The sequence below is a fragment of the Aulonocara stuartgranti genome (genome assembly GCF_965226115.1).
Source record: "Aulonocara stuartgranti genome assembly, chromosome: 3".
NCBI lineage: Eukaryota > Metazoa > Chordata > Actinopteri > Cichliformes > Cichlidae > Aulonocara > Aulonocara stuartgranti.
In genome coordinates this window covers 48,189,279-48,216,511 of record NC_138941.1, presented here as the reverse complement: position 1 = coordinate 48,216,511, position 27,233 = coordinate 48,189,279, and the positions used below count along the sequence as shown (strand labels likewise).

Sequence of the window (27,233 nt, the reverse complement as noted above, 5' to 3'; positions counted from 1 at the left end):
GTGAGTGTGACCTCTGCTGATCTTTAAACCCACATTAAAGGTCATTTACATCCATGAGTGGATGCTTTCAGGCCAAGACATCAACTGGTCATTGATGTGGAAATATATATAAAGTGAACTTTTGGGTGTTTTTGGACAACTATCATAAGGTCTGAATTTTGGTTTCACAATTTTTGTTGGCATTAATAGAGTTTATTAATTCAATTGTAGTCTTTGTAGTTCAGTCACAGACATTACAAGTAACAAAGAAAAATAAGTTGAATATAAATGTGACAATGAGCACTAAATGCCAACAATGAAGAAAATAGACCTCCAATGTCCTCAACTCTGTCATGAGGTGATCTGTATGTGTAGTACAGGGCATGCTGTGATTGGTTGACCTGCTTGGCTTCATGCAAATTTCAAAACCTTCCTCAGAGGAATTCCCTCGGAGTGAAGTCAAGGAAAACTTAACCTGGACGCCCCAAAGATCACTGCACGCAAAGCAAATAGAATTAAACCTGCTTACACCCCTGCTTATGTGCTGTGTGCATATTTATAGAGATACGTTTGTTAACTTTACTGTGGGCAATACAAACAAAGAATCATGTCAGAATTTCTGCCCATTCCTGTAAACTTCATGCATTTGGGAGAAAAAAAGGGATAACAGCTCCATCTGTTGGACTCAGTGGGTTAATGCACTTCAACAGCTTAGGAACATCATTCAAATTTAGGACATGATTAAAATGTCAACATCAGCAGATAAAAGCACATTTTTAAAAAGTAGCAGCCGCAGTTTAAGGTTTTAAGGAGTTTTGTAAGGAAACATTAATACTAACAGTTAGCGTTCGGCTCCAAAAGGTCTGTTTTCAGAGCTTTTGGAAAGAACACCACTAGGTTTTTATTTTTTTTAGGTTTTTTTTTTTTTAGGTTAATCATCTGCTAGCACAAAATGACCAAATCCAGTTGTCTTTGCAGGTCTGTAGGTCTTTTGGAGCTTTTGAACTTTTTAAAAAAAACAAACAAACAAATTCTTCAAAGTTGTTACTTAACAACTTACTTTTAAAAACACCAAAACTAGCAATAAATAACACTACACAAAATATGCATTTTACTTTATTATTCATTTTCACTTATATAAAATGACACTTTTCCATTACAACACTTTTTCTTTCACACTCAACATCAAGAACGTAACGTCACAACACCTCTACAGTTACATCCAACAAGGTCAACCCCTTTGTCCATTAAAATTGTTTTTTTATTTACCTTTTTTTTTTTTTTTTTTTTTTAAACAAGCATCTAATTTCCTGCTGAAGAATGCAGCCCGGCATAGTGCCGTCACATTATCCAGATTTTTTTTTTTTTTTTAATGCCGTGAAACAGATTTACACAAAGAACAACACACAGACAGACACACACAGGAAGAAAAAGTCCTGTAGATTAAGGTTGAATACTGAGATTTTACATTTATTCTGTTTAAATCTTATACGTAGACTGGTGTTTACCCAAAGTTAGTTTATGTATTTGTACATTTGTTATATTTTTGGGACGTTTGGGATAATAATCATTCAGGGTGACCTAACCTGCTTTTTAGTGATCCATAATTTCATCAGCAGTATATTCACCTACAAAGTGCTTTTAGCCACAGAGGGTTTACAGTACAGTCATTGCACACTGGAAAGTAAGGGCTTTCTTCTGTCTGCAGATCCCGCATTCACATTCAGCATCCACCTTGCTTCAACAGGGACCATGAAACCACACGGAAACCACAACAGCAGCTTCCTCCCTCCAGCATAAAGCTCGTTGTGGTTAGCTGCCAAGCTGAAGCTCAAAACAGTGTCCCATCAGAAATTCTATTTAAGTCTCTTTTTCCTCCCCCACAGTGCAAAGCATATTTAAATCACTTAGACGTGCTCCTCCAAGTCTCTAGCGACACGTGCAGGACTCTGCCACCATGTCGTCCAGCTCCTTGTACTCCACCTTCTTCTTTTGCACGACCAGCACGCTCATGGGCATGTACTTGTAGGGCACGCAGGACGGAGGAGGGACGTCCCCGACGCCCAGGTCATTGATGAGTGTCTGGATTATGGCATGGTTGGGGGAATGGTAGCCATAGTGGAGCACCCTCGGGCAGTCGCCCTGGCAGAACCGAGGGTTGTAGACGGGCGGGGCGATAAAGTAGTGGCCCCAGCCGAGTTCATCGAAAGACAGGCGGAAAGAGTGGAGCTTGCATCGGTTTTTGGGTGTGTTGGTTTTGTGTTTGTAGCTGGGGATATCAGAGACGATCAAGGATGAGGTGGGGGTGGAGAAAGATGAAGAGGAAGTGGGGGCATTCTTTAGTGCGTCAAGTGAAGGATCCTGAGGCTCTGAAGAATCTTTGGAGCGACGGCGGCGGTGAAGCGAAAAATGCCACTGCCCAATTTGCCTCATGATGCCTTCCCCTTCCGTGCCAAGCAGTTCTCCCATCCAGTCCTTCACCTCCCTCTCCTCCTCCAGGTACAGAAGAAGAGAGGGAACTTCGAGGTGAGGTTCACCGATCCAGCGTGTCCTCCCTCGAGACAGAATCCTCCACCACCGCAGGAGGCCGTTGCTCTCTTCAGCTAGCTCAGGTTCTGTGCACCAGTACTGGGCAGTGAGGGTCAAGTGCCTCCCCCGGCCTCGATCCTTCCCACGCAGGACGTGGCTGCTGATGTGTGCAGTGATGTCCGTCTCCGTCCACCGCTCGTGAGGCTCCAAGGTGACCAGACTCTCTGCACCCAGCGCGGTGATCTGAGCCCTGCAGCGGGGCGGCTGGACGGCCTGTTCGCTGCTCAAGTTTGTGGAGGAAGAAGAGGGCGGAGAAGAGCGAAGGTGAACAAAAGAAGCTCTCACCAGTCGCTCTGAGGGGAGAGTGTCGAGGTTGTACTGCACCGTGAAGGTGTAGCAGTGGTCTGAAGAGGAGGAGACAAAGTCAATAAATCAGCATCAATCATATCGATCCCTCACTGACTGCTTCAAGTCCTTTGAGCAAAGCAGAGCCAACATTAATATATGTAAAAGCTGTTGTGCAGTACAAAATAATGTAGCGTTTAAGTCTGAGTTTCAGGTTCACAAGTTCTTAAAGAGATTTTTACAAAATGTACTTAAATGCATCCTGAAGATGTTCCAGCTGCTGAAACAGCTTAAATATCACTTAAATATTTTTATAGTAAAAATGTCTGTCCGACAAATGTGAGCCCCCCCACCCCTTAATCATTGAACCCAATTAACTCTGCTTTATATAAAACATGGGTGTAGTGACAATTCTGTTCAGTCAAACTACTTTTTTGCAGCCCCTGCTGACCACTAGGAAGATTTAAGACTCTTCTGTAGTCCAGTTCACCCTGGACTGATCACCAAGCTTTCATAGCCTAACCTAACACACAGACAACTGCTCATATTTAGATTCACCAGTTAACCTGACCTGTGTTTGGACTGTGGGAGAAAGCTGGAGTAAAAGGTGAGAACCTACACAGACACACAGGACTCACAACAGATGCACTGCATGAAAAGTGGGCAGTCTTATTTACTTACTGCAGCACCTGTGGACACGCTACACTTTGTATGACGTTTGGCTGTTTTGTATTAATGGTATATTTTTATTAATATTTCCCAAACAAACCTCTTCAGTTATCCGAGTAAGTTATCTGACTAGTTTTAGTTCTATGTGGCAGCTGTTTGCCAAAGGTAGCTTTGTTTTAACTGCTTCCTGTGAGGTCGCTGGAAGGTCACACGTGGTTACCACAATACTGAAAAATACATCAAAATCCTTTTTCAGTCACACAGAAACACGAACTAAACTTAAACGAATATCATGGGGAGGCTGGTGTTAAAATAAGCACATGAGTATTACACATCATCTGAGCTCCGATTGACCGGAGACAGAGGTAAAAATCTAATTAACTAAAGGGCAGTTTATTTGGCACGATTTCTTTTCTTTATTTAAATTTAGTCACTGTATGAAACTAATCCTCGGATTCTGTAAATCTGCGGCCACATAAAAACCCCTCCAGCCATTAGTTCGATACTTTTAACAAGATTAGTCAGCTGTTCTTCACCTCCAGACGCGGGCAGGTAGTGCACCGATGACGCCGTGGGCCTCAGCAGGCGCACCGTGTTGGAGCCGAACTTCCGGTGCTGTTTGGGCCTGCCGTCCGGTTCGGCTGCGCTGTGGTACAAACTGAGCATGAACTGCAGGTTCTGGTCCGCTTTCTGCTCGTCGGTCAGCGGCCTGTGGTGGTGCGCTCCTCTGTCCTTCGCGCTTTGGTGACTCCGACGACTGCGCCTCAGCGTGGGCTGGTGAGAGGCCATGTTCTGCCCACCGCAAGTGGAACAGAGCAGGAAGACGAAGCAGGACAGGGCGCAGACACGAAGGAAGCCTAAGCCGCGTTTGGCACAGGTCGCCCTCATGTTGGATATAAAACCTCTGGCGCTAGCGAGCTCCACCAACGAGGCTAGAGTTGGCAAACATCGTCCGCGCGGCCTAAAGGCGTCATTTACAGGCTCACCTGTTCGCTCGCCATTTTAGACCTTACAAACAACTTCCTGAAATTGGCGGTGACCCCAATTAAACCTTCGGACGTGCATGAAAGGAAGCCACGTGAGTGTGCGTAAAAATGATGTGACGAGATCCTTTTATGATTTTTATAGCACAATTTAAAAATATTCAGACTCAGAGTCAGATGTGTTAAAGGGCTCCAATCAGAATTTGATTTGGGACCCACAGCTACACCCACATATCTCTCTATCCACTTCAGCACCCCGGCAGTATTAACTTTATATTGATCATGTTTGATCGTTGGCATCGATGCCACTGTCAGGGCTGACCGGTGTGTTGGGAAGCAATTAAATAAACATGCAAAAACAAAATTAGGTGTTTTAATTGCTTTTCAAATGAGCAGCAAATGATTTAAGACAAATCTAAATATGATTTTCTTACATAAATCGCAAATGCAAAAACAGACGTTATGCGTTAAAAGGAATTTAAATAGGTAAACCCAGCACAATCATTAAAATACAAAATATTTAAGTAGACATGCTTGTTTTATGATGATTATTATGATTAAGATTATTAAGATTATTATGTTGGCCCTGCGACAGACTGGCGACCTGTCCAGGGTGTACCCCGCCTTTCGCCCTATGACAGCTGGGATAGGCTCCAGCGCCCCCCGCGACCCTGAAAAGGATAAGCGGAAGCGAATGGATGGATGAGCGAATGGAAGATTATTATGATTATTATGATGTAAAGTGTCGTAACGATATTGTTCAAGAGTATTTTTGTACAGTTACTACAACAATTTCACCGCTTCACTTGCAGCCTCCCGTTTTCATTTTTTAATTCACAGAAATAAGTTTGACTGTATTTATTTCAAAAGCATTGAGGCTGCAGGCCTGTGTCACTAGTTGCCAACTAGGATCTAGTTCCTTCAGCCTTTGAATCTTTTAAGCCAAGATGCGACAGAAAGTTTGTTTTTGTTTTTATTGTGGATAGGACATAAAAAGAATTAGAAGTACAAACGTAGTGTGAAATGACGCACTTAGCAAGATTGAACAAAGTGTCTAGAAGGTGCATGAAAATAAAAAATCCTCCTTAGTGGGTGAAAAAAGCAAATAACTATTACGTGAATTTCGATGTTTTCATTTTATAATGTAATCAAAAGCAAACCAGTAAAACCATTAGACTGTTTATGATCTGTTGTAATACACATGGCTATATTTGATATCCGTATTACTGCTCTACCCAGCAGTCATTTGTGTATGTGGTTTTCTTTTCCATGTATTTTAAAATGACACATGTCAAGTCATTAATTATTTTTTTTTTTGTGTGTCTATATTTTTTCAACAGGTAATCCAAGAATATTTTTTTAGTTCTTTTCCAGATGTACAATTACAGTGCCCATTGTAAAAGTTCATGAAGCCATATTTTATTTACAATAGAACACAGAAGAAATATCAAATGTTTAAACTGGGAAAATGTATTTTTTAAGAAAAAAAGGGTAATTTTTTAATTTGATGGCAGAAACATATTTCAAAAACTTAGGACGGGGTCATGTTTACCACATATTCAGCTGCTCAACACTCCTGGGTTTTCTCAAGGAAGCTCCAATTCCATAGGCACTAATGCAACCACATATTATTAGAGATGGAGGCTTTTGCATTGAGTGCTGATACCAAACTGGATGGTTCTTCTCCTCTTATCTAGAGGATGTGACATCCATGTTTTCCTAAAGAATTTCCCTTTTTGTTTTCTGGAAGTGCTCCCGTGCCCATGCAGTGATTTTCAGGCTAGAATCATGAGGGCCTGAAGATCACGGACATCTCATATTGACTTAGATATACACACAGATTTCTCAAAACAACATAAGTTTAGTTTAGCACCAGGTTTATAATCTTGCTAGCTAGTTAGTGTTAGCCTAGCTTGCTGCTGCCACTGGGCTCATGTTATTTAAAAATTAACACCACAGCCTTAAAAACCTTACATAAAACTATGTCGGTGAAATTTTCTGTTGATTGTTTGAAATAAAAAAGTGAGATAAGAACCCAGACAAAATTCTTCGGGAGGTGCAGCCGTTAGGGGTGGGGTGTGGGGGGTATTTTCAATCCATAGCCATAACTAACTAACTAACTAACTAACTAACTAACTAACTAACTAATTATATATATCATGTTTAACCTGAGTAGCAAAAGACCGCAGGGGATTGAAAACAATAAGCCAGGAGTTAGCTGTGCTCGCGGACTCTTATCAAGCCTTGACCTCCTGGTCAGCTATCGCGCTGGTGGATAACAGAGGTCTCCAAAAACGTGGAAGCACTTTTGCAAATATGTGATATTTTGATAAATTAAGTAGATATTTGAGCATTACACAGCTACATTCTCACCTGAAAATATCTTAAAAGGTTATTTTGTGACCCAGAAAGGGTAATCTGGGGAAAAGGAGGATCGCATTTGTGGCGGTTGTCGGAGCCGTGCATACTTGTAAGCGCGGCAATGGCGTAGGAGCGCGGCTAAAAAAACGTATTACTTTTTCTGGGTCACAAAATAAGCTTTTAAGATATTTTCAGGCGAGAATGTAGCTGTGTAAAGTTCAAGTATCTGCTCGATTTATCAAGACATCACATATTTGCAAAAATGCTCCGACGTTTTCGGAGACGTCCATTTTTTCATGCTTTGTGGCAGCTTTTGAACATCTGTGACATCTATTAATGGCAAATCTAGCCTTTATTTAACAACATAAGCAAACTCTATGTTGCAATGATTGCATAGCCATTAAGGATCAAATCAGTTTCTGTTTTTTCTCCCTCTGCTTGCTTCTTACTGTCTTTGAGGCTCGGGACCAGCACTCCTACTGTTGGACAGAAAGACATCAGTAAGTATTTTGGTTTTCCAATATATTAGCAACTGTCAGTGACATTTATATTAATCAGGCTGAACTTTAATCATACTTTAGATCAGCCTGTTTTCCTTATTGTTTTATTTGTGCTTTGGTTTGGGGAAGTTGTTTCTTTACTGATCTTTTTCTGTCTTCTGTTATTAGACTTGAGATATGACTGCACTAGGCTGTTGCTGGTGACTCCAGTTAAGACATGCTGTGTAAGTAAACAAACAACAACAGTTTGGTCTGCATTTCTTGAAAGATCACATCCCCCAAACTTAGTTATAGTGAAGTCTGCAAGTTTTCTAACAGCAAAATTTGTTTTGTGCCCAAATCATTTTGCACATCATTAGAATGAAAGTCATTGGCCATGTTTGCATAGCCCTTTTTAAAATGATGCTTTCATGACATTATTGTGTGGTGGTCACGGCTGTCCAGACTGACAAGTGGGACATTGAATGTCACCTCTCTGGTGGGGAGGGAGCCTGAGATTGTCTAAATTGGAGTCTGTTTTATACCAAATGCAGAAAAAATGTTTTAAGAAAGCAATTAAGTTCATGTTCCAAAAAATATGATTGTTTGCTTGCAGGACACCAGGAGAGATGAGTCCTCCGTCACAGATGGTGTGGTCAGTGAAGATGGTCGCCTGCAGGTTCAAGCTCATTGCATCTCCAACCCACATCCACTGCCGCTGTACTTAAGGGAAGTTAAAGACTTTCTTCTGCACCTACATTTGGATCACCTCGATCCATGATAGTCATTCAGGCAGTAATGCCTGGACTGGAAACAAGCCATGCTTAAAACATTCCAACATTCCAGCTCATGTGTTGGAATGAAAAACAAATGTGTTGTTTAAATTAGAGACTGCACTTGTGACAGAACAATAAATATATTTTATTTTGATTATATAAGTAAGTATAAAACAAACTTGTGGTGGGCCTAAACTTATTTTCAGAATAATTACATCTGAGACTTTTTTTTATTGTAAGATTATAACAGTGATGGCAATATAATTGTTTGTTGTTCAGCAGAACAGTGTCCAGTATGTTGGCTGTTATACTTTGTTGTCTTTGAAAATAAAAGTTGGGCTCATTTTAACATCATTACAAAAAGTGTTGTTAATTATTTTTAATCATATTCAGGTTACCACAAATTGTTTTTTCATTTAGTTGAACTTGTTTGTCAGTATAAACAATTAATATTGTACAGTTAGAAATATCAAGTTATTCTTAATACTGCAGACTTACAATGAATAAGTTGTTCTAACAGTCATCTTAAGTAAGCTTTACTTAGTTTTTTTGAGACAACGAGTTTGCATATTTTTTTGAGTTCTGGAAACTATATAGGTTTTTACTCTGTTCTCTAAGTGAATAAGTTGCCTTAATTTAGTCATCTTAAGTAAACTTTACTCAATTTTTTTGAGGCAAAATATGGTTTATGAGGTTTGCATATAATTGTATGCTGTTTCATTTGCATTTTACAAAGTGTCACAACTTATTTGGAATCGAAAAATCAGTAAACTATATATTTACTGGTCATGCTGAACCTCAGTAGCACAATATTAAACAGCATAGATAAAGGATGTAGTATAAATAGGAAGGCAGGCATGGCTTTTCTCACTGTTTGGTTTAGTTTTTCACTAGCTGTTTAGTGTTATTTTTCTATATGAAAAGCTTTTTACTTTCACATTTCTGACAAATTGCTACAGTCTAGTCAGCAATTCTAGAAGCTAAATGAAATAATTACCTACAATAGAGTATGTCTAACTTTAATTTTCATAAATGAAAAATGTTCTTTTATTCATTTTGCAGTTTTCAGACAGTTATTCACAGCAACATGGTAAGCATCCAAGAAAAAGTTCTTCAAGTTTTAAGTTAACCCTGTTGGTTTCCTCCTCTCAGCTATAAGGTAAATACACATAACAGACAGCACTGCCCTCATTTTTTTCAACAACAAACATTCATTTTTGCTTTAAACCAGTTGTCTGCACCATTAGATGTGCCCTGAGTTGGACATCTGCCAAGGTCATCTTTTGAAATAATTGCAGTACCTAAAAAGAAAACACAACAAAAAAATAATACAGAATACAAATTTTAGGATTGTCCAAAATATTCTTGTTTTTGGAAATATTTTGTTTTTTTCATGTTGCCAGTAGATTAGCAGAGTGGTGACCTATATTGGGTCGTTCATGCCACATTAGGGTTAGGGTTAGACACTTCACCCGTTGGTGGGCATGCAATTGAATTCACAACTTTATGTTACTTTCAATAAAGTATTTTCCAATGTCTATAGTCTAGCTCTCTTTTGATGAAAATTCTATTTACTGAATAATGAAGACATAAGAAGGATTTTATATATTAAAGAAATTAATGGCCCAATTACCTCAGTCGGATTCGTTTTAGACCCACAGAAAAAATGAAAATAACAACAATAAAAAAACTTAAATGATTCTTCACCCTCAATAAAAATGAAGAAATAATTCTGAGTAAAATTCAAATCAAATAAATTCAATCACATGTTTATTTATATAAATAATGATTCATTAATGAAAATGTGCTGGTATTATTATGTATACCACTCAAGTACATTTCATTTGAAAAGATTCCATTAAATTTACTATTTTAAATTGCACTTGGAAAAATGTACCTGTACATTACATTTGCATAAATCTTTTATTTTGAATGTCGACTACTAAAAAAATGTTATTTGAGAACCTTAAAAAGTACTTTGGCAAAACTTGTTTTTATTTAGTTATCTCAATTCTGACTTGGGGATCAGAGTTTTTCATTTAGTCCAATACAAAAAGTTTAATTCAGTATTTATATTGCCTAAAGTGACAAAAAGTGAGCTTTATACAGTAGGGTAAAAAAAACCCAAGTGAAACCCCTAACTATAAGAGCACCAATTTGTGAAAGTGGGAAGGAAGAACTCTTGTTTATCAAGAAGAGACCTTCAGGAGAATCATGCTTATGTTCTGTTGTGACGAAATACAAACTACAGTGAGAATGGATAAATGTACATGACATGTAGTAGTAGTATGAGGGATAAATGAAGTGTAAGAAAAATGCCTGGTGCACCATGGGAAGTCCTCCAGCAGCCTGAACTGGTGTAACTGAGGGAGGATTCAGGGTTACCTGATCCAGCCCTAACTGTATGCTTTATCAAAAAGGTTTAAAACTTAAAGTAGAGATACTGTCTGACTTACAAATCCAAACTGGGAGCTGGTTCCATAGAAGAGGGACCTGAAAGCTGAAGTCTCGCCCTCTCATTGTACTTTTAAATATTCTAGAAACAACAAGTAAGCTTGCAGTCTGAGAGCAAAGTGCTCTAATACAATAACATCGTAGTACAAGGTTTATAAGATATAATGGAACCGATTACTCGGTACTTAGCATGTAAGTAGAAGGAATTTAAATAAAAGTCTGGATTTAACTGTGAACTAATGAAAAGAAGCTAATCTGAGATAAGAATGATCAGTACTCTCATTGTTCTATATCAACTGTAAATTTTATGCTGACACACACATCTGTAAAGAGTTGCTGTTGCTGTTACGCTTTGGCTCCATCTGTTGGTACACAAATACAAAACAAAAACTTGCATCACATTTTTATTGGGATCTTTTCTTATTCTATGATAACACATAAATATAATCTGAAAGAGCAACTGTTACATAAAAAAATTAAAGATAGAATAGAATAAACTTTTATCATCCTACAGATGAGAATATATTTGTATAAATTAGTGCTGTCAGCGTTAATCTCGTTAAAATGACGTTAACACCATAACCGCATTAACGCAGCAAATCTCCGTTAGTAAGTTATCGCAGATCGTCCCCATGTGTTAACAAGCTAACCATGCTCATTGGTTGCCAGTAAATTTTAGGGTTCGTTTTAAAATTTTAGTTGTAACCTTCAGAACTCTGTGCGGTGAAGCTCCCCAGTATATCTCTGACCTGTTGAAACCTTATGCTTCATCCCGAGTACTTAGGTCGTCAGGTCAGAGGTTACTGGTGGTCCCACTAGGTTTTAAAAACGTGGGGATCAGGCTTTTCAGGCACTGGCACCAAGGCTGTGGAACTCCCTGCCATTGTCTTTACGCTGTCTAGTCTCCATTGACTCCTTTAAAAAGCAGCTGAAGTAATTTTTATACAAACAAGCTCTTAATAATTTTTTTCACTGTTTTATATTATTTTATTTGTATTTCTGATTTTATTGTGAAGCACTTTGTTATTTTTATCTGTGAAATGTGCTATATAAATAAATTTTACTTACTTACTTACTTACTAACGCGTTGACGCCGTGCAGGCCCAGGCATGGGGCGATTCGCAATAAATCACTAACGGAGATGTCATTGTAACAAGATTAACCCTGACAGCACTAATAAAAATGTGAAAATATGATGTAAATATGAGTAAAAGGAAAAAGAAGATAAAATCCATTATTGAGGTGTTTGGCCAGCCACAATCCACTAGCACAAATCTAGGTTCCCCTGCGCGCTGAGGATGTCCCCAAAACCGCCGTCATTACACCTTTCGACCTTTTCGAGTTTCTGCGCATGCCTTTTGGCCTGCAAGGTGCCGCCCAAACCTTCCAGCGGTTGATGGACTCAGTCTTGCGTGGCCTGCCCTTTGTTTTTCTATATCTTGATGATATACTGGTGGCCAGCAGCTCGGAGGAGCAGCACATGTTCCATCTGCATCAGGTTTATCGGCGTTTGGCGGTGCATGTGTCACACAGTGGAAATTTGTATTTATCTTGTATATTGTTTTTATTCTGATTTTTAGTGTTTATTTATGAGTGTTGTTTTATTTGCATGGTTTTATTGTGTTTCTATTGCATGGTTTTTAGTGTTTTATGTGACATAGTTTTTAATCCACTGTGGACTGGCTAAAAATGGGACAAATTAGCTGATAGGGACCCCCTGCTGAGGCATGGGTGTGTCCAGAGGTGGCCTCTCAGCTGTGTAAAGACCTTTTAAAAGCAGGCTAGCTGATCACTGAGGAAAAAAAGGCCCCAGACTGGAAGGTGAATGCTAGATGGCCAGCGTGACACGATGACCCAGTCCTGACCTCATGGAATGGCAACAGTAGGAGACAACGCGTGTGATTGGCAGCACTCACTGCATTTGTGAGTAGGGTCTCTACTGTTGTTTACTGGGTGCAGCTGGATTGGGAGAGGGTCGCCATGGCCATGAGACAGGGCCGCTTCTGGGACCATTGTTCTGGCCCCTATTTGTTTTTTTGCAGGACACCGACGCAAGGGGAGCTGTGGCGGTGGTCGCATGAGGGATTCGGGTGCAGAACGCAAGCTAGGCTGGGATATGATGGGCCCGTGGAAGGACAAGAAAATGGGAGGCTCTTCCTTGTCTGCCGAAGACGGGGCTGGCATGGACTCTGCTCTAAAGCCGGAAATGCTGGCCTGACCCATAATGAACATGTGGCATAATTATAGCAGGGGGTTTTTAGTGAATGTAGAAAATGGTCGTTTTACGGGTTTTAGAATTGATTTATTTAGTTTTAGTAGATTGACAACATTTTATTACGTACATTTTAAGGGTGTTTTTTTTATTTGTGCTCCCTGGCCTAGTAATAAACTGTTTCTGATCAGACCTTCTTCATCTCTGTGCCCTGGGTATCTGACTTGCTTGCTCCCCCTTGTATTTTAAAGAATCTTTCTTTTTAGCATGACATTCTTGCGCGACTGCTTTAGTGTCCCCATGTGTTACACATGGACTGATCATTAATCTGTCTAAATGCCAGTTTGGGTTGCCAGTTCTTGATTTCCTGGGACACTGGATTTCCGCCGAGGGCGCGGTTCTGTTGCCTGACAAATCCGAGCTGTTTCAGATTTTCCGCATCCCACGTCTGTTAAGGCACTGCAGGAAGTTTTGGAGATGGTGAATTTTTACAACCGTTTTTTCCCCCCAGAGCAGCTCATCTGCTGCAGCCCCTTTATGGGGCGTTAAAAGGTAAGAAGGCTAACGACTCCGTTGACTGGTTTCCGGAATGCATCAAAGCATTTTCTGATGCTAAGTCGATGTTAGCTAATGCCACCCTTCTGACCCACCCATCCTCGTGACGCAGATTGCGTTGACCACCAATGCGTCGGACATAGCAGTGGGTGCGGTGCTGGAACAGCAAATCTCGGGTGTCTGGCAACTGCTCGCCTTTTTCAGCTGTACACTATGAGACAGCGAGCGCAATTACAGCGTTTTTGACAGGGAGCTACTAGCTCTCCACCTGGCGACCCGTCATTTCCGTTTTTTTCTTGAGGGTCGTCTGTGACCCAGATATCCTCGCGCTTAAATCCGCGCAGACGGGCCTCATACTGGAGGACAGACCTGTGCAGGACAGCGGCCCTCTCCTGGTCTGTAACGTTTCCACTGGCCGCCCTCACCCGGTAGTTCCCGTTTCATGGTATCGTGTTTTTGACTTGGTACATGCTCCTTCTCATCCGGGGGTTCGGGCCTCTGTTAACCTGTTCAGCTCTAAGTTTGTTTGGCCGGGTCTTCGCAAATCGGTGAAGGAATGGGTGGCGGCGTGCATTCCATGCCAGTGTGCGAAGGTTCATATACACACCAAGCCAACTGCCCCCGGAGCAGTTCTTGAACCCCGGCAAAAGTTTCGATCATGTGCATGTTGATCTGGTGGGTCTTCTGCCGCAGTCACAAGGTTTTATGCACCTTTTGACTATGTTGACCGCACCACACGGTGGCCGGAGGCAGTCCCCCTGGCGTCCACTACCGCAGCAGTGGTGGCCGAGGCGTTTTTATCAGCCTGGGTCTCGCGTTTCAGCACCCCCGCGGACATTACCTCAGACAGGAGCCCCCAGTTCGTTTCATAGCTTTGGTCGGCTATGGCTGATGGACTGGGGGCCAAGGTCCACCTCACAACCGCATAGCCCTCAAGCTAATGGGATGTGTGAACGGTTCCACAGGTTGCTTAAGGCTGCTTTTCGCGCTTCCTTAAAGGATGGCAATTGGGTTGACCACCTCCCGTGGGTTTTGCTTGGGCTGCGCTCTGCGGTTCAGGAGGATCTCGGCGCGTCCCCAGCGGAACTGGTGTTTGGTCAGCCCCTCCGCGTGCCTGGAGAATTCTTGCTCGAGAACCCTCCCCCCTGCTTCGATCCATCTGTGCTATCCTTCAACCCGCTTTTTGCACTCGCTTCGGGTTCCTAGTAGAGATGGCATACCACTTTTTTATGTCCGATACCGATATCATAAATTTGGATATGTGCCGATACCGATATGAATCCGATATAGTGTGTTTTTTAATCAATAAAATTGTTTTTTTTTAATATCTTGCTGCATTTTGTATAAGTTCAAACTCAAGTTAAAAAAAATACTAAAGCTATTCTGTTATACATGTATGTAAAAAATGCACAGGACCCAACATATTTCATAGTTCAACAATACTGATCAATCTAATAAACTTAAACCTGCACTATCCTCCCTATTCTGGTATTTTAAAGAGTAAGCAACCTAACTAATAGGGTTGCAAAAAAAATAGGGAACCACCCTCCACCTCATGATGCTTAATCGACGTAATCAACTTTAATTTGATGCAGTGTGAAAAAAAATGGACAGAAATAAATTATTTTTCAAGAATAATTAAATAGATTCAACATCTTTCTTCTACAGAATTGCAGACTGCACAGATGGTATCTTCCCAAAGGAAAAAGTACTATAGCTTACTAGGGTATATTAGACTTAACAGTTACTATATACAGTAATGGACTTCTATACATTTTAGGTCAGATTAAAACTTTGGGTGTAAGATTCAGATAATTATTTATTAAAAGCTAGACATTTTAAATGAGAATAAGAAAGAAAAGTATGTCTTTGTGCCCCCTTTTCCCTATTAATGCCCTATCGGCCCCCCTGGCTAAACTTTGCTAGATCCGCCCCTGCACAGTTACAGCCGTCAGCTACGTAAAAAAGATCCTGGTGTAGAAAGTAATATTAAATAAATTTTAACAACAGCTTATCAAGCTTAAACGTGCTGCTGTTGTTCAGCCGCTGGTTTCCTCTTTCTGACGCGAAGTGGGCAAAAAACAAACAAGAGAGACGGACTCGCGACAGAAAAGCCGATCAGCTGATCATTAAGCAGTTTCATGATTGAAGTAGCAACAGGAGAGAGAGGCAGTCGCTCCATTTATCGGTTGTTAAGCTTAACGCTGGAATGCTTTACAAACATTCAGAGATGAACTTACACACTTGCTTTACTTCTCTCTGGGATAACTTCCTCGGAGATGAAATGCTGGTTTGGTAGCGAGGCTACAAATACTCAACCAGACCACCGACACCACCACAGCTGCTCTATCAGGTGACGCATGCTGCTCCGCCATGATAAGGTTATGGCCGAGTTTTGCCATGTCGCAAGTTTTGTGAGGTGCTTTTTTGATATTTAATGGATCGAATTTCATTTTTTTATTTCTCTCCGATATCCGATCCAGTAATTTAGCTCAGTATCGGACTGATACCGATACGTAATATTGGATCGGTCCATCTCTAGTTCCTGGTCTGGTGCACCATTGCCTGACTGACACTTTTGTTCCAAAGACTTTAGAGACTGCTAAGTTTGTTTTTGTTGTTGTCTTTGTTTGTTGTTTTTGTTTTTGTCACAGGACAACGCTGCAACCGCTGTACAACGGCCCATTTAGGGTTATCGAACCAGGCCAGAAACATTTTGTTTTGGATTTTTTGGGGGTCTTAGGGAGATTGTGTGTGTTGACAGACTTAAACCTGCACATATTCTTCCGGACAGTCATGTAGTGCCGGCCCAGGTCCCGCGCCATGGCCGCCCTCCTTCCACGGGGTTACCAGACTCTGGTTTTACCCCCAGGACTACCCCCCCAACCACCGGCGTTTGAACTTCCTCCTACCTTTCCTGCTCACCTTCACCAGCGTCGTTCACAGGATGGACCTTCCTCTGCCAGTTCTCTCAGTTCTGGTGAGTCAGTTAATAAAGTTGGAGTGAGACACTGAGACCTCTCCTGCCGTCTTTATATACCTCCACAACAGCATGATTTTGTCATTTTTCATTCAGTGATCTTATGTCCCATTAGATTAGGAGACTTTGAATTTGAATACATCTTTATTTATAGTAACACTTTCCCTTGAATGTTAAATGAGTGAAGTAAGACACACATCTGTAAGCAAGACACTTCACCCGTCGCCTACTGGTGGTGGTCAGAGGGCCCAGTGACGCAGCCTCGCCTCTGTCAGTGCGCCCCAGGGCAGCTATGGCTACAATGTAGCTTGCCATCACCAGTGTGTGAATGTGTGTGTGAATGGGTGGATGTAGTGTAAAGCGCTTTTGGGTTCCTTCGGGACCAACTAAAGCGCTATACAAATACAGGCCATTTTCCATTTACAAACAAAACAAATAAGCACGTGAAAGCAACGTGAACAAATAAGATAAGATAAGATAAGATAACCTTTATTAGTCCCACACGTGGGAAATTTGTTTTTGTTTTTGCCACACCTCCCTCCAAATGTGAACTATGACTGGTATCCAGAATTAACTATGGCCACAAAGATGCCTTGTTCACAGAGATAAGAAAATAGATGATTATTTTGCATAGAGCTAATCTAGGAAATGCCAGGGGCATTTGAGACGGCAGCTCCATTTGAGGCTCTCTGTAAACTGGATCCAGGAGTGTATATTTAAAATTTTATGGTACAATCTAAACTATGATCTTTATGTTGTGTTACATTTTTTGTCAACTTTTGAATTCCTTATGGAAACGTTTTGTGGGGGCAACACAACATATATAGCAACATTTCTACCATTACCTCAAGCTTTTCTATAGTTTCATTTGAAGATGTTTACATAGATAAGAAACAAGATTGTAATCTGGCTGTTATTTTGCTTGCTTACCAGGGAAAAATGCAAATTAATGAAAGATGACAACTTCATCTGCAGACATCATCTGCCAAATACAGTACAGTACAAACATTAGGTCTCTCTCCTCCAAGTCTCTGTTAGTACATGACTTAATAATTGATCAACAAATTGATTTACTCTGCCTTACAGAAACCTGGTTGCAGCAGGATGATTCTGTTAGTTTAAATGAATAAACACCCCCGAGCCATTCTAACTACCAGAAATCTCGAAGCACAGGCCGAGGGGGCGGTGTGGCAGCAATTTTTCACACCAGCATATTAATCAACGAAAGACCCTGACAGACTTTGAATTCATTTGAAAGCCTGATGCTTAGCCTCGTCCACCCCAGCTGTAAAACTCAGAAACCAGTCTTACTTGTTATCATCTATCACCTGGGCCTTACACAGAGTTTCTGTCTGATTTCTCAGACTTTCTATCTGATTTAGTTCTGAGCTCAGATAAAATAATTATTGTGGGTGATTTTAACATCCATGTAGATGCTAAAAATGACAGCCTCAACATGGCATTTAATCTGTTATTAGACTCAATTGGTTTCTCTCAAAATGTAAAAGAACCCACCCACCACTTTAATCACACTCTAGATCTTGTTTTAACATATGGCATAGAAACTGAACATTTAACAGTGTTTCCTGAAAACCCTCTCCTGTCTGATCATTTCCTGATAACATTTACATTTACAATAATTGATTACACAGCAGTGGAGAGTAGACTTTATCAAAGTAGATGTCTTTCTGAAAGCGCTGTAACTAAGTTTAACAATATAATCCACCCACTGTTATCATCTTCAATGCCCTGTACCAACACAGAGCAGAGCAGCTATCTGAACGCTACCCCAACAGAGGTCGATTATCTTGTTAATAATTTCACCTTCTCACTACGTACGACTCTGGATACTGTAGCTCCTGTGAAAACTAAGGCCTCAAATCAGAAGTACCTGACTCCGTGGTATAATTCTCAAACACGTACCCTAAAGCAGATGACTCGTAATCTGGAGAGGAAATGGCGTGTCACAAATCTAGAGGATCATCATTTAGCCTGGAGAAATAGTTTGCTGCTTTATAAGAAAGCCCTCCGCAAAGCCAGAACATCTTACTATTCGTCACTGATTGAAGAAAATAAGAACAACCCCAATGTTCTCTTCAGCACTGTAGCCAGGCTGACAAAAAGTCAGAGCTCTTTTGAGCCAACCATCCCTTTAAAGTTAACTAGTAATGACTTCATGAACTTCTTCACAAATAAAATTTTTATCATTAGAGAAAAAATTACCAATAATCATCCCACAGATGTAATATCATCTCCAGCTACTCTTAGTACCATTGATGTTAAGTTAGACTCTTTTTCTCCAATTGATCTTTCTAGAATAGAATAGAATAGAATTCAACTTTATTGTCATTGCACATGCACAGGTACAGGGCAACGAAATGCAGTTTGCATCCATCCAGAAGTGCTTTAGTGATATAGATATATTACAATATATATTAGCAATAGTATAGATATGAAAGTATATTACAGAAATGGGTCTATTATAGTATGTTATAATGTACACGGTATGAAGTATGTTGTGAATATTCTATAACTATAAGTATGTACAGGCTGTAGTGAGTACAAGCTATGTACAGGCTATGAACAGGATATAAATATGAAAAACTATACAGAATATGAAATAAATAACTTTACAGAATCTGAGATATACAGCTATACAGAAATGGGAACTATGCAAGTTGTAAACAGTTGTAGGATTAAAGATTATCGAATGTACAGAATGATTATTTACACAGAACTATACAGTAGTGCAGTTAAGATAAGTGAGGGTGTAGATAGTTTCTACAGAGGCTATATAAAGTGCTAGTGGTTGTGAGTGGTGGTTCAGTCCATGTTATTATTGTGTGTTTCAGGGTACAGTTGTTCATTGTGTGTGTGTGTAGGTGGTTGTGGGTGTGTGTATGTTCAGTCCATGAGTTTAACGTGGGTCAGATGTCAGGAGGTAGAGTTCAGGAGTCTGACAGCTGTGGGGAAGAAGCTGTTCCGGTACCTGGTGGTCTTAGTCCGGAGGCTAAGTTATTGAGTTAACTTCAATAATTACTTCCTCCAAACCATCAACGTGTCTTTTAGACCCCATTCCTACAAAACTGCTCAAAGAAGTCCTGCCATTAATTAATTCTTCGATCTTAAATATGATCAACCTATCTCTAATAATCGGCTATGTACCACAGGCCTTCAAGCTGGCTGTAGTTAAACCTTTACTCAAAAAGCATCTCTAGACCCAGCAGTCTTAGCTAATTATAGGCCAATCTCCAACCTTCCTTTCATATCAAAAATACTTGAAAGAGTAGTTGTCAAACAGCTAACAGATCATCTGCAGAGGAATGGTTTATTTGAAGAGTTTCAGTCAGGTTTCAGAGCTCAGCACAGCACAGAAACAGCTTTAGTGAAGGTTACAAATGATCTTCTTATGGCCTCTGACAGTGGACTCATCTCTGTGCTTGTCCTGCTAGACCTCAGTGCAGCATTCGATACTGTTGACCATAATATCCTATTAGAGCGATTAGAACATGCAGATGACACCCAGCTCTATCTATCCAGATAACACACACCAATTAGTTAAACTGCAGGAATGTCTTTAAGACATAAAGACCTGGATGGCCGCTAACTTTCTGCTTCTTAATTCAGATAAAACTGAGGTTATTGTACTCGACCCTGAAAATCTTAGAAAAATGGTATCTAACCAGATTCTTACTCAGGATGGCATTACCTTCGCCTCCAGTAACACTGTGAGGAACCTTGGAGTCATTTTTGACCAGGATATGTCCTTCAATGTATTTACACATCCGTATGTGATTTCAGCACACGTCCCTGTGAATTTAATTGGCAGAGACTTGCTGATTAAAAAAAGACTATCATTTGAAGGTTTGAGTTCTCAGACTCAGAAATAAAAACAATTTCTTCAAGCATGTTTTTACGGAGCCCTGCAAGGGTCATTGGAGAAAAAAAAAGAAGAGACCACTATTATCACAAATGGCAGTGGCCACGAGGCTGCCTTGTTCACTGGAAAGAAACCAGATCATAATCTTGCTTTGTGCTTATCTGGACCATGCCGGGGGCATCAGAGAGGATGGTAGTACATCAGATGTTTATTTGCAAACTAACATGCAAATTAACGAAATGTATCAACTCTGTTACATCATCTGTTGCAAAATACAGTACACAGCCCAAGGCTGGAGACCCATAATCCAAAGGTTATGAAAGTGCTCTATGTGAGCTTAAAATTACCCACTGTTTTTTTCTTTCAAAGTAATTTTTGACAAGTGTCAGAGTTTCAATGTACATGCTCAATTTTTTTGTGCAATATTGTATCTCAAAACTTGCTGTGCAACACAAGGTGAAATTATAATTCTTCAAAGTGATCAAAATGTTTGTCACTTTCCATCAATGCAAGGGAAAAAATATATCATGAATCAAAGTACAGCTGAACTGAGTTTCAGTTCCAGGACAAATGTGTAAATCACAAATTTTACTGTGTGACAGAAAAAAGACAAGAGGTGGTAAAACCACGAGGATAAAGATTCAGTTCTTGAATGGTTTATACTACATGCCACTAAAATTTATTTCCAAATCTCACACACACACACACATATATGGAGAAAAACATTCCCATTCATCACTCTTTGTCAGTCACTATTCTTTCTCTATCCCAGTATATTTGATTGAGAGGGATGAGTCATCTGAGTTGCTACTAAATTCACAAACCATTATTTTCCCTCTTTTATCATCAGTACATTTGTCCACATTTGCAAAACAGAATCACTCACATGCTCCTCCAACACTCTACTAAATAAACGACTAAATAATAAAACATTTCTTTTTATTTTCAAAATTAATAGTTTTGAAACTGTTTATATAGAGATGCTAATCTTACATTATTATTTTGTGCTCTTAACAGAGAACCATGTAAACTAATGAAAGCTGTCAACCTGTGACATCTGCTCTCAAATATAGTACAGAGCCCAAGGCACCTTCTTAAAACTCTTTCAAACCTGTAACCCACTGGACACAAAGGATCCACTGATGTCCCATAGCCACTTGCCATTTGACATCTCCACTGGGTTCTCAAAGGCTCCTGCATCCTTGCTTCTATGGGTCTGACATGTTGTGGAAGCAAAACAACATATTTCTCAGTGTTTTTAGTTTTTCACATTTAACACAAAGAATATAAAGAATGTGCTCTTGGAGTGTTTGATGATTTGCAGTAGTGTTGATCTGCCATGGAGGCAGATCAAAAGAGGGGATGTTAGAATGGTATTATCTGAAGTGCTTTAATACTGTACCTTACATTAATCTCATATTAATCAAAACGGCCATATAATCATATAGTGTAGTATTAAGTGGACAAAGCCCTAAATAATAAAGGCATTAGACATTAGAATATGTGGCCTTCACTTGTAGACTCTCGCCCTACAGAGCAGTAAATAACAGGGAACTAACCATCTTGTAGTGGAAACTTACTGAAATGCTGTTGTTTAGACTAGAACAGGGTGCCCGGTAATAAAACTGTCAAGGGCCGTCTCCATTTTGAGATCTGCAGCAACGTGTCATGCAGGACGCATCTCCCTTTTAGAAGCAATTGTGTAAGAGAACAAAGTGCTAAATGGTCAACTGAGCAGTGTTGTGTCTTCCCTCGGATGCCTCTGAGGAATCAAAAGAATTCGGCCAAGTGTTGATATTTAACAATCTCCAGCTTAAATTACTGAATCTATTTCTGTTCGGTTTTTGTGTGTGTGTGTGAATTCTTTTAATACTTTGCTTTGTTACTTCCAAAAAAAAGACTATCATTTGAAGGTTTGAGTTCTCAGACTCAGAAATAAAAACAATTTCTTCAAGCATGTTTTTACGGAGCCCTGCAAGGGTCATTGGAGAAAAAAAAAGAAGAGACCACTATTATCACAAATGGCAGTGGCCACGAGGCTGCCTTGTTCACAGGAAAGAAACCAGATTATAATCTTGCTTTGTGCTTATCTGGACCATGCCGGGGGCATCAGAGAGGATGGTAGTACATCAGATGTTTATTTGCAAACTAACATGCAAATTAACGAAATGTATCAACTCTGTTACATCATCTGTTGCAAAATACAGTACACAGCCCAAGGCTGGAGACCCATAATCCAAAGGTTATGAAAGTGCTCTATGTGAGCTTAAAATTACCCACTGTTTTTTTCTTTCAAAGTAATTTTTGACAAGTGTCAGAGTTTCAATGTACATGCTCAATTTTTTTGTGCAATATTGTATCTCAAAACTTGCTGTGCAACACAAGGTGAAATTATAATTCTTCAAAGTTGGTATGATTTGTCACTTTCCATCAATGCAAGGGAAAAAATATATCATGAATCAAAGTACAGCTGAACTGAGTTTCAGTTCCAGGACAAATGTGTAAATCACAAATTTTACTGTGTGACAGAAAAAAGACAAGAGGTGGTAAAACCACGAGGATAAAGATTCAGTTCTTGAATGGTTTATACTACATGCCACTAAAATTTATTTCCAAATCTCACACACACACACATATATGGAGAAAAACGTTCCCATTCATCACTCTTTGTCAGTCACTATTCTTTCTCTATCCCAGTATATTTGATTGAGAAGGATGAGTCATCTGAGTTCTACTAAAAGTCTGAGTACTGCATATTCTTCTAGAATCAGCCTCACATAATTATCATCATAGCCTCCTGCTGTAAGTCAGTTTTCACCATAAATTCACAAACCATTATTTTCCCTCTTTTATCATCAGTACATTTGTCCACATTTGCAAAACAGAATCACTCACATGCTCCTCCAACACTCTACTAAATAAACGATTAAATAATAAAACATTTCTTTTAATTTTCAAAATTAATAGTTTTGAAACTGTTTATATAGAGATGCTAATCTTACATTATTATTTTGTGCTCTTAACAGAGAAACATGTAAACTAATGAAAGCTGTCAACCTGTGACATCTGCTCTCAAATATAGTATAGAGCCCAAGGCACCTTCTTAAAACTCTTTCAAACCTGTAACCCACTGGACACAAAGGATCCACTGATGTCCCATAGCCACTTGCCATTTGACATCTCCACTGGGTTCTCAAAGGCTCCTGCATCCATGCTTCTATGGGTCTGACATGTTGTGGAAGCAAAACAACATATTTCCCAGTTGTTTTTAGTTTTTCACATTTAACACAAAGAATATAAAGAATTGTGCTCTTGGAGTGTATGAACACGGGCCTCAAGACTTTTGACCTGTCGGCATTTTTTGGAACGTGGGTGGGTGGGGGTGGGGGTGGGGGGGTGGGGGGTGGAGCTGAGCAAGTTTGCAGTGTTTAATACCTGTAGTCAAATGGAAACAGGGGTAGTTAGCGATGGCTCTTCAGTGGTTTGTGTGCTGTTTCTCTGTGATGATCATTTTCTTTTGCAAAGGTGAGAAAGAAATGTAAATATTATTAAACATTTGTCTTATTACTTAGCCTAAGAATGGAGAGAGTACAATGTTATTTGGAAGTTTATATTCATCTCTTTAAGCACTATGAATACTTAAAAATGTAATATTTGTAAATATAATATCTTGGTACTGTCGCATGATGACGCGCAAGATGAGTTTTGTAGAATGTGACACTCAATATAAAATGAGTTACCATTCCTGTATCAGGATAAGACATGTTTTTTTTTTAATTTTATATTTGTCACCTAAAGCAAATATGTTAACTTGCCTGGATTGCTTGCAACCTATTATTTGAAACACCCTACATATTTTCGAATCTAACAAGCAAGTAATTGGAATCTCTTTTCTTTTCATTTTTAATTTTAGTTATTATAACTTTGTTTATTATAACTGGTTTGTAAATCAGTAATGTTATCTGAATGATTGCTGTAAAGTTGGAATACCAAAAGTTTTCTCAATTAAGACTTGTTTAGACTTGTCATCTAAAATATTTCAATAGATATTATAATGCTGAAATTGGTATTATAGTAGTAATTTTAATAGAGTTTGTAAAATATTAATTAAAAAAAGGTTGCACTTTCTATTACAGCTCTGTAATAAAGAGGTAACAAAAAAATCCCATAAAGTAATAACCACTTAATATCCAAGTAATATCATGGTAGCAACACTGGTTACAGTTGAGTGATATTACCCTGAAATTTATGAAATAGGATAATAAGAACCTAAAAACTGGTGGTTATAGTATAGGAATACAGCTCGGTAATAAAGTGATAATAGTTGGGTAACAAGGAAGAAAGAAAAACATCATAATATGGTAATTTTTAAAATGTTATTACCACTCAATTACCTTCTGTAACTTCTGTGTGATCAGCAGGAAAGTGCACTGCAAAGTACAAAACCGCCTGTTTCCATTTAATAACATATTAATTACCCATTAATGCTAACTTAAAGAAGTGTGGTTATTACCTGAAAATATTTCTAGTAGTTTCTGTGTAATAACCAGGAAACAGCTCTGCAAAATGCAAAAACGCCGGTTACGGCCCTTGCCGTAATTTGAGTCCTGTCTCAAGGGCAGATCTAGACAAATTTTCTTAGGGTGGCAAGGAAATCAAATGGAGTGGCAAAATCCAAGCCTTTTTTTATTTTAAACATACACAGGTGGTTTCATATGGTTAAAATGATTCAAATACAGTAAGTATACATGTTTTTCATATAAATATAGTCTATAAGTAATTATTTTGTGTAGCCAACATCATTAAACACTAGTTACATAAAACATGCAAATTCTGATTTTATGTACTGTATAGCCGATATAATAAATAAATATGTCGCCCAATAAGTCTAAAATCTAGAAAGCTACACAACATGGGGTGGTTACTTAACAAAAACAAGTCTAATTGAAGTTTCACACTTTTGTTGTTAGAAGAAAAGTGTAAAATGCTTAAATTTACACAAAATGTCAGAAATCTTCACTGTCATAAACAAAAATTTAAACCTAATTTTTCACGATTTCTTTGCTTAACCCTCTGAGGTCCAAAATATAACTGGCTATTTTTGATTCCTTTTGATTGTACATTTGCATTTCACCTTCAAATTGTTTTATTTTATTTTATTTTTCCTTGCCTTGTTTGGTATCCTTCTTCAGCTCAGCCTCACGTGTCTTAATTTAGCTGTTTTCATTGACATACTGTGTTAACAAAACTGATCTGAAATCACACAAAAAACATAAAATCATAAAAGTATTTTTTTTGAGTAAAGACCCACAGACATGGTGAGTAAATCATTTTTATTACTTGAAATGCAAATATAAATTTTACATTTTGAAATCGTATGCACACATTTAGTAAACATATACAACTATGTATCTAAAAATGATGCCAGTACACGTGACATTTGTTTTGTTTTTTTTAAATTTGGTACAGAAGAGAACAATCAGGTGTCACAATAAGATGCCCCACAAAATATTTGTGCCATTAAAAGGAGGTGTATCAGTCCTCTTATCCACCTAGAGAAAGTGTTTGCACTGCAATCTGCCTTTCTGACATTCATTAGTGCCCTCACCAACACACAAAACAAAACAACAACTACACAACACACTAACTACACAAGACAACACAACACACTAACTATACACTCCACGCTAAACGTCACAAATCTCCCACATCTCAAAACTCTCTCTCACTCGCTTGCTCTGTCTCACTGCTGTTATTGTCACTCCCAAAACCTTCCCCTCATCCTAAACAACCGAATCCCACATGCTGACTTTTTTAAAAATTGGTTGACATGGTACATTTTTCAACCAATAGGAAAGAGGTGGCTTTTTTTCTTTCTTTACTGTTTTCGCACTGTGCTTAAAAAATGCTTTCAAAACAAAACAAAGACAAAACAATAGTATTTAGAAAAATCCATGGCTTATGTATAAAAAAAAATATCAGAACTCTGTCATTAAAATTTAAAAACTGATGTATACTGTGAAGTCTGAACTTTCAACAGGGGCTGAACAACGGCCAAGTTAAATTAAATGTTATTATATAAACAGGGAGTTTTTCATTTTGCTGAGCTGTTGTTATCAAATTACATACATTTCAGCCTAATATTACTCAACTGTTACCAGTGTTGCTATAATGATATAAGTTGGATATTAAGTGGTTATTACTTTGGCAGTTGTAATAACTTAGAAATTACCACATTATTACATTCTTCCTTATTACCCTACAATTACCCCTTTATTAGTACCAAGCTCTAATCGAAAGTGCTCACAACAACAACAACAACAACAAAATCACTTTTGACAAGAGAGAAGGTCCAAGTTGAATTTTCACATATCTTTTTAAATATACTGGTTTATCATGTTTATCTTTGTGTTCCATTTTTCAGATGGTCATTCACAGAGCTCTGGTAAGCATCCAAGAACTATTTTGCAAGACTATGCTAAATCTTGTTTGTTTCGTCTTGTATCTGTATCCGTTTTTCTTTAAATTGCCTTTCTACACTAGTGGGAGTGCTTATTCCTGCCTCAGTTAGACATCTCTTATTTGTTGGAATACAATTAATGAGTAAAACAACTTGCAAAAAAATTATCACAGTGAATTGTTAGATTTGTTACAAATATAATGTTTGTTGGAGTAAAATAAGAGCCAGAATGTACTTGAAAAACCATTACACCTAGCCAATGTATCTGTCTAATGATCCAACTCTACAGTGTAAACAGACGTAATGTAGAGTTGTAAATTTGATTAATGACTTACTGATAGCTGCTGCATGCTTACTGCTGTTATGCAGCAGTAAGCATGCTGTTTACTGCTCTTTACTGCTGTTTTTACAGTAACTTTGTTTTTACAGTAACCTTTTTACAGCTTTTTCCCCCCAACGTCTACAGTAGCAAGATATTTAGTATTTTTCATTTACTGTATTTTCATTTACAGAATTTTGAGTTTGTTAAAATACAGGGGTTTTTTTTATTTTATTTTTTTCTGGCATACTG

General features: G+C 38.9%; 1 protein-coding gene and 1 long non-coding RNA gene across 2 annotated transcripts; one reads left to right on the top strand and one right to left on the bottom strand.

The window, feature by feature from the left end:
• Window positions 1-1,079: 1,079 nt before the first annotated feature.
• Window positions 1,080-5,728, bottom strand: bmp15 (bone morphogenetic protein 15). The gene is made up of 2 exons (XM_082526004.1): window positions 4,059-5,728; window positions 1,080-2,912 (listed from the first exon to the last, which is right to left on the bottom strand). The coding sequence occupies exons 1-2, from the start codon at window positions 4,408-4,410 to the stop codon at window positions 1,909-1,911; spliced, it is 1,356 nt and encodes a 451-aa protein (XP_082382130.1). The 5' UTR covers window positions 4,411-5,728; the 3' UTR covers window positions 1,080-1,908.
• A 912-nt stretch (window positions 5,729-6,640) lies between these two features.
• Window positions 6,641-9,661, top strand: LOC309701785. The gene is made up of 3 exons (XR_014275246.1): window positions 6,641-7,366; window positions 7,535-7,590; window positions 7,962-9,661. It is a non-coding gene; the product is annotated as an uncharacterized lncRNA (long non-coding RNA).
• The last annotated feature ends 17,572 nt before the right edge of the window (window positions 9,662-27,233 follow it).

Bases quoted from the DNA above. Each gene is read 5' to 3' on its own strand.
- bmp15 (XM_082526004.1), bottom strand. From the start codon at position 4,410: ATGAGGGCGACCTGTGCCAAACGCGGCTTAGGCTTCCTTCGTGTCTGC. The intron at 2,913-4,058 runs GTGAAGAACAGC...CCTCCTCTTCAG, and splicing joins CTACCTGCCCGCGTCTGGAG to ACCACTGCTACACCTTCACG.